The sequence below is a fragment of the Mercenaria mercenaria genome, unplaced genomic scaffold (genome assembly GCF_021730395.1).
Source record: "Mercenaria mercenaria strain notata unplaced genomic scaffold, MADL_Memer_1 contig_4145, whole genome shotgun sequence".
In the NCBI taxonomy this organism is placed as follows: domain Eukaryota; kingdom Metazoa; phylum Mollusca; class Bivalvia; order Venerida; family Veneridae; genus Mercenaria; species Mercenaria mercenaria.
Genome location: NW_026462352.1, coordinates 29,517 through 37,844, shown reverse-complemented (window position 1 = coordinate 37,844; position 8,328 = coordinate 29,517). Strand labels below are relative to the sequence as shown.

The window sequence follows — 8,328 nt, the reverse complement described above, 5'->3', positions numbered from 1 at the left end:
TGCAATCTGCACCCAGACAGAAAACTATGTACACTTTGTTGTAAATAGTTGTATAGCTGTGACCTTAGATGAACTTCGGCAAAGTTCTGAAAATGATCCAGTCTTGAAACAAGTTCGCATTTGTTTGCTGAGAAATAATTTGGTGAAATCTGACAACCAATTAAAACCCTATTTTCAGGTCAGACAGGATTTATCAGTTAAAGGTTCCCTTATCTTGAAGGGAAATAAACTCTGCATTCCAGAGAAATTACAGTCACGTGTGTTGCAATCAGCCCATTCTTCTCAAAACAAAAAGGCTAATCAGAGAAAAAGTTTGGTTTCCAAATCTAGACAAACAGGTTGAAGAAATGATAAAGTCATGTCATGCTTGTCAACTGGTATCACCTTCACCCCAAGAGCCTCCAGTTATCATGACAAAATTACCTACTGGTCCTTTTAAATACCTAGAAATGGATTTCACAGGCCCATATGGTCAAGAGTCATTATTAGTCGTGATTGACTATTACACCAGGTACCCTCTTGTAGCAATAATGAAATCTACTACAAGCAGGTCAATAATCAATCAGTTAAGTAAATGGTTTTCTATGTTTGGTTATCCAAATTCCATCCGGACAGATAACGCACCTAACTTGTGCAGTGATGAGTTCAAATCTTTCCTCTATGAACATGGAATCAAGCATTGTAGGTCCACACCCTATTTTCCAAGGTCAAATAGATTGGTAGAAAATTTCAACAAGTCATTAAAGAAGTGTATTCATACGGCCATTTCAGAAAACAGAAATTGGAGGGATGCATTAAACACATTCTTGTTGCATTTTAGAGCAACTCCACATTGCACAACCAATTTCTCACCAGCATTTTTGATGTTCAACAGAGAAATCAAAACTAAAATTCCACAGTTGGAAAAAGTTCATGTTAACAAGAAACTGATTACGCAAGATAGGCTTCAGAAAGATAGAATTCAAAATTGGGCAAATAAGGATAAGTCAAAGGGTTACAAAAAAATCAAAGTGGGGGAGAAAGTTCTCATTCGCAGGCATGAGGAAAACAACAAAATGTCACCACTTTGGGGGAAAGCAATCTATAAGTTTGTAAAACAAACTGGTACAGCTGTAAATTTAATTAGTGAGAGTGGAGTCATTTACCAAAGAAATGTGAGTCAAGTGAAAAGTTACATTGATAAAAATAACTTTCAGGGTGGTACAAATTAGATTTGTGACTGGACGGAAATTAAATAGATTAGAAGTTAGAGTGTATATAATTAAATCAATTATGTTATCAGTTCATATATTTTGTGCTGTGAGTAACAATTTAAATCAAGGGAGGATGTAGTGTATAGCAATAACAGTTATAGACACACCCAAGAGGCGGAGTCAGTTATAACCATTTTAATACTCTCTGTTATATATATGTATTTTTATCATGTAGATAGTTAGTTTTACTTTTGCTTCTCCAAGAATAAAGTCTTATGATAACCGAGTGGATTTCTCTTATAATCCTCAGACAAATGTGTTACACCCGGGCTTTGAATTAAGGCCCCTTTTTTCATATATAGTACACTAATTACGATTTGGAACACATCCAGTCTAGATCTAGGATAAAGATGTAAAAAAAGAAATAAAAAATAAAAAAATGGCAAAATTCTGTGGATTCGCGGGCGTACTGGCGTATAGGTAGCTACGCGCCTGATCTTTGAGATTATTAGTGTTGTACAACAAAAACCTACCGTCTGTGGAGGGCTACAGCCCCGCGGTTACCTTCCTGACTTACACATAAGCCACGCAAGGAAAAGACTGCCAGTGCCCATGAACTAAGTCTGTGCACTACTACATTATTTAATAACTTTAAAACCTTAATTATATTAAAACTTTAAAAACACCTTTATAACAACAATTTATTTACATCCGATATATTTTCATACACAGGTTTATTTTTAGATTTCACGCCACGCCTATATGTCATATCGATAAATATGTTACTCCATGTACTTTACTATTGCATTATGGTTAACGATTTCGCTGTACTGTATGTTTTTAAATTGATGGTAGTTTTTAATTATTAAAAATTTTTCTATTCTGCTTTTTGCCTTTTCTAATGTACGCATTGATTTCAATTTATTTTCTTTTAAGACATAATAGCTATTTGCGATCGTGCTGTATGAAATTTTACCGGTAATTTTACTGAAAATCGGCCGTTTTTATGTAATTTTGTTTAGTTTAATGTTTGCATCTTAATGAAAATGCCTTGATATTCTAGCTATATCTATCCTTTATCGATGTTGAAAGTTTGAAGCAAATCTATTGAGTAATAAAAGCTCTACACGCGTTTCCTGTGTTTCCTAAATTTCGCGGTATAATTCTTAGCTAAAATGTTGCCTGTTTTCGGTTGCCTGTCGTCGTCTTCTTGTTTACTGTACGTCCTCACTACTGGAATTTCCTATGGTGACTTCTTTCTAATACCTTTTACCCTGCTCTGTATGTTGTTTATGCCACAATAGGTCCCTAACATCTATCTACAAATGCTGGCCTAGCTTGTTTAAAATTTGGTTAAAATTGATAAGATTTAATACAAGTTTAATAAAACTGGTAAAATCAGAATCGGCCTTTGCCGAAAAACGAAAACACAAAGACATTTGTTTCTGATTTTCATTATGTCAAAAGGTTTAAAATTTTACTTTAGAATTATATTGAAACTAATAAGATAAAGTCAGATGACCATCCTTACCGAAAAGATAAAGAGTGTGCAAGGATATGTTTCCCCTTCTTTTTTTTTAAATTATAGTCTAAAATATTATGTATATGTTTAAAATTAGAATATATATATCTTTATTATAGTCTCATCTATGTACAGAACATAAAATTATCATTTTCAATAGTCATGCACAACTGCACACAGCCATTCTGTAAAAGAATTATAAGAGACTTATCACACTATACTTAATCTAGAAACACAATCACAGAGACAAATAATAGTATTTACATGCTAAATCCGAGGAACAATTGCTAATTTCAAAATTAAAAGCTAATTAAAACTGGAAGTTTGGAAAAAAAACTGAATGATGAAAAAGGGCACTAACGCGCATTTAAGAAATGATTTAAAAGATCAGTTATCAGCCTCAATCAGATCGAGAGTGAACTAATTATAGAATAAAAAGAAGCACATTGGTTATCTATAAAAAAATGTGAGGCATTATTTACACAAGTTAAAATACCGTCTTTGAAGTATATAAAAACAGGTTTTGGCACAAACTCGCACGAAAGATGGATGAGTAAATAAAATTTTCATTTGGTCATTTTCACAAATATTTATAAAATTACTTTCACAAGACAATGCCTTCTCGAAAAGTATTTCTCTGAGGTCACTGTACATTTCACAGTCTAGTAGAACATGACTCTCGTTTTCTAATGAATCACAGAAAGGGCATTTACGGTCTTCTAGCCTGATGTTTTCAAACCTTCCGGTTTCTATTCTTAATGGAGCCACTCCACATCTAAATTTACTAAATGCAGACCTATGTCTTGCAGGCAAAATCAATTTACAATATAGTTCTGTTTCGAAATGTTGTTTAAATATTCGATAAGTTCTGAGTTTGTTATGACCTCGGCCAGACGGGCCTATTGTACTGTTAACAGATGCGGACCAGTCTACAATAAACTTATCCATAGTACATTTGGTTAAGCGATCAGTCAATAAACGTTTATACATAGGGGATTCTATGTTACAAAACTCAGATAAGCTATTATCTCGCAAATATTTCTTAACATAATAAAACCAGTTTTTACAGCTATGTGATTTGACATTTGCCCAGAGTGCAATTCGTTTATTCAGCCAATGTTAAGTGATTTTAAAAATAGTGTTAAGTCATTGATGTACAGATTAAAAAGGAGAGGGGACAGGACACAGCCTTGTCTTAAACCAAAATGGACCTCAAACCAATCAGTTTTAAACGAATTTAGTCTTACACATGATGTCACAGACGAGTAAAGGGATACTAGTATATAGCCAGAGACACCCATATCAATGAGCCTATTCCAAAGTTTTTCCCTATTAATCAGGTCATAAGCTTTTCGAAAATCAATCAAAGCACAAAATGTTGATTTTTTCAATGTTTTTCTTGTTTCAGTTATGCTAGTTAAAGAAGACAGATGGTCTGTGGTACTGCGCTTTTTCCTAAAACCATTTTGTTCATCTGCAACTTTACCATACCTTTCAACCCAAGAATTTAATCTGCTATTTAAAACATTACAATAAACTTTATACATAGCAGAGGCCAGCGAAATCCCTCTGTAAGACAAAGGATCTCTTGGATCTGTCGAAGACGATTTCGGTATAGGATTAATTATACATTTACCCCAAATGGAGGGGAGGGTTCCAGTAGAAAAACAAATATTGAACAAACAATGCAAAAATACGATAGATATATCATTTTGTAACACTTCGCTAGGAATACCGTCAACACCACAGGCCTTACCACGTTTTGCGTCGGTTATAGCCTTTTTAACTTCGTATATTGAAAAATGTTTATTTAAAATGGAATTATCATTTTCAGAATCATTCCATACATTAGGTTCTTGAGATACATTGACAGATTTTGTTTTGTTATACAAAGAACTAAAGTCATTTTTCCATTTTAACAAAACATCTGACAAACAAGCAGATATGGACCCGTCACTTAATTTAACTTCTAACGGTATATTCCTTTTCTTACAATGACCGATACCATTTTTTCCAATAGACTTCCAAAATTTTGTCTGATCTACGTTACACTCATTTAACAGTTAACAGCAAAAACAATGTTAGAAAATGCAAACACGGAAATTGAAAGATTGAAAAAGGAATTAAATGAAGTTAAATCAAACCTGGCTACGGCAATCCTCGAAATTGGAAAGTTGACAAAAATGCTTGATGAAACCCAAGAAAGATTGACTGCAGCAAACGTTGAAAACTACAATAAAACAAAGCTTTTGCGAGATGTAAATGAACAACTTGAAACAGCAATCGATGACAAGAGAATAATCTCAAAAGATTTAAATGAGATCAAAGACAATATGCTGTTTATGTTGATTTTGGGTTTAACCCCATTCCTGGACAGTTTTCCACTATCATTGTGAAGAAAGTAGTCTCCCTGAGAACTTGTCTCAAGAAATATATTTCCACACATGACACAATGACCCAGAATATTATGTACCGAAACTGAAAACATAAACAAGCACGTGGTCTTATCAACTACCAAACTTAAAGAAAAAGGAATTTTAAACAAATAAATTCATACGAATCGAACTGAGTCAAATGAAAACATTTTCTAACCAGGTTTACTAACAGACGAAAATATATCATATTATTCTTTATTATACTTTATATATATAGCACCCTTTTCTTGACAATACGTGCTTTATATGTATTTACAAATTTACACAAACATCTGCAGCCAATCAAGGACTCCATTTTATCCTCTGTCAGCGCAGTTACAATGCGATCTGACCAGAGAGACAGAGCGAAACTTAGCATCCAGAACAAGGAGAGAGAAATTGTACGACTAAGTTAGCCCAGCGCTTTGTGGACAGAGAGCCTGTTTCTTTACAATCCCGATGTAGACAACCGATGCACGCGAAGCCCTCTTTATTAGGTGGGAGACACCCATAAGCATCTCAGAAATGTTCAATGCCTGGACCGGAATTCGAACCCCAGGCCTCTGTATTGAAAGTCAAACGTTTTGCTTCAATAAGCCTACTGGCTTCCAGTTCAATCCAAAATTCATGTATGTAACTTATTTTTTAAAATGTATTTATTTGGAAATAAAAATATGGTTAAACCAAACGTTTTGCCACTAGACCAAAGTCTTTAAAAATAATGGTTCTCCTGCTTCATTTAGGTGCAGTTGTTATTTTCTGTGTTTATGTCTTTAGAACGACATTAGCTATTACGTTTGGCAGTTGATCACAAAGTACGTATAAGAGCTAACAAATTCACATATTGAAACATTTGCTTTGTACTTAATATTGAAAAACGAATAGTTTGTCTTATGACATAGGTTCTTCCTATTTTGAATTGTTATTTAAAACTATATCAGTACAAACCTAGCCCTGTATGATGTATACAGTATATAGGATTATTGATTAAGGATTCGATGCATATTTGACGTCTTGAAATTGGAACATCATAAAATCCTAGAAAGAAATAGTTGTTTTGCATGAAAATTGCACAGCTTATTAAATAAGTACATTATTCTAAAATTCCAGTGTCAATTCAATGATAGATGCTTGAATTCCCGAAAAGGGACCACTATAAGGGGCCTCACTTCTGGACAGTTCAGAGCCTTTAAAATCTAACCATTTTCAAAGAAATGTTGCACATCTTCGTTTTGATGCATTTGCAACAATCTATGAGAACTGAAATTTCGAATAATAAGATTGATCATCTTTTCTAGAAATTTTGAAAATTGATTGTTTTTATTTCTTTACAAATGGAATTCTATTTTAAAGGGGAATAATTTCTTGTGAATATTTGATGTTTGGAACAGTACGCGACAATGCATTTAAACATGTATTGGACCGAGTTTATTGGTAAAGAAGTTGTTAATTTATGCACAATTGTGAGACGTTCAATTTACGGTTCATAATAGAGAGTTTGAAATTTCAACCTTCGCCTTCCCCTTCAACGTCTCTTGCGAAGTTAACGTATGAAGTTGAAGTTCGATTAAAATTCCTTGAGATTTCAAACTTTAGAATGAACCTTACTTCTTTCAATTCGCCCATTCAATTTATCTGTAATTATGATCGTTTTTCTCGTGCATTTTGATATCAATTGTTCGAAAGTGCAGGACTTTTACAAGAGAGTAGTTATAGACTTACCGATTTTAGCGTTTTTGACCTCACTTGACCTCTTATCCCTATTCTATAAGTGCACTTTAACATTACCCTAAACTTTAGTAGAAACTAAGTTTTTGTCTTATAATACTAACTCGGTACACTTGTACCCTGAAAATCTTTGGTTAAACCAAATGAAAACCTTCAGTTTAACCAAATGAAAACATTTGATTTGATAGACGTAAGGCTGAAAGGACCAAGGTTAACTTACACAATTAAAAAAACCCGGAAGAAATATTCATACACTGAAAAACATTTATAATAGTTTTGTCCTTATTGATTAATGACGCATGGTGGTGTTATATTACACTTTACTACCTTATTGGATTGCACAAGTGCAGTGTTAAACATATAAGGAAAAATTTCAATACGTTTAAGTAGGTTGCGAGTGTTACATGCTACGTTCAGGAAGGCTTAGTATGACTCCCGCTTTGTCTGTTTAATGGCAGCTTGATTGATTCAGAGGTTCGGTATTGGGTCTGTTCCACCCGCTAAATGCCAGCAGCTGTGACTATTACAAATTGAAGGTTGTGCGCATAATAGATATCTTCCTATAATCTGTAATAGCCACCGGGTTTGTCTTACCTCGTTCTTGTCTCTAATTTCGAAGGTTTCGAGAGACAACAAACAATGGGGTTAAAGACGATCCTGCTGCGAGCCAACAGGTGGAACGGCTTAAGAGGAACCAATGCTTCACTTCAGGTAAACCAACAGGTGAGGTGGCTTAAGAACGGCCGAATGTTCACCCCGGCATCGGGCACGCACATAATTGCTATTACCCGATGTCGGGGTTAAAAGTAATGTGTAGTAGACGGGGCTTTTGCACCTTTTTTTATAATTTTCTACTTTAGCTCAATGTAAAACGACACCAGTGTCGTTTTATTGGTATTTACTTTCATTTATATAGCCGATATGTTTACTTTGTAGTACAATCCCGTTTAAACTTCCCTGTGATCACTTTATGTTTTACAGCTGATTTAATATAAGTGTTCTATTAAATCTTTACGTTTTACAGCTGATTTAATATAAGTGTTCTATTAAATTTAAATACATATAATATAATGAGTTTACAGAATAAAATATACAACCCATAAATGAATTGGATACAGTATGTAGGGACCATGATTATTGTTATAGTTCAGGAATAAGTAAAAACAAATGCGATAAGCAAATGCTTTCCGACTTAAATAACACTAAATCAAAAACATTTGGGGAAAAGATGGCAAAACATTTAGTTGTGAAACCTATAATTAAAACGAAATACAAACTTGGGTTGCGACAAAAACGAAAGTCAAAAAACGGGAAAAGGGGGTAGAGTATACCCCCGAATTCACTGCACCAAGCTACCGCTGGAGTGATGAATTAGCAGAAGAATTACACAAACCAATTAAAAGAAAATTTAGGAAACGACGGGTGATTGTTAATGATATTGATGATACTTGGCTGCTGATTTAGTTGATAT

At 33.9% G+C, this 8,328-nt stretch overlaps 1 protein-coding gene across 1 annotated transcript; it reads left to right on the top strand.

The window, feature by feature from the left end:
• Positions 1-347: 347 nt before the first annotated feature.
• Positions 348-1,211, top strand: LOC128553649 (uncharacterized protein K02A2.6-like). The gene has a single exon (XM_053534823.1). The coding sequence runs from the start codon at positions 348-350 to the stop codon at positions 1,209-1,211; it is 864 nt and encodes a 287-aa protein (XP_053390798.1).
• Positions 1,212-8,328: the final 7,117 nt, after the last annotated feature.

Bases quoted from the DNA above. Each gene is read 5' to 3' on its own strand.
- LOC128553649 (XM_053534823.1), top strand. From the start codon at position 348: ATGATAAAGTCATGTCATGCTTGTCAACTGGTATCACCTTCACCCCAA.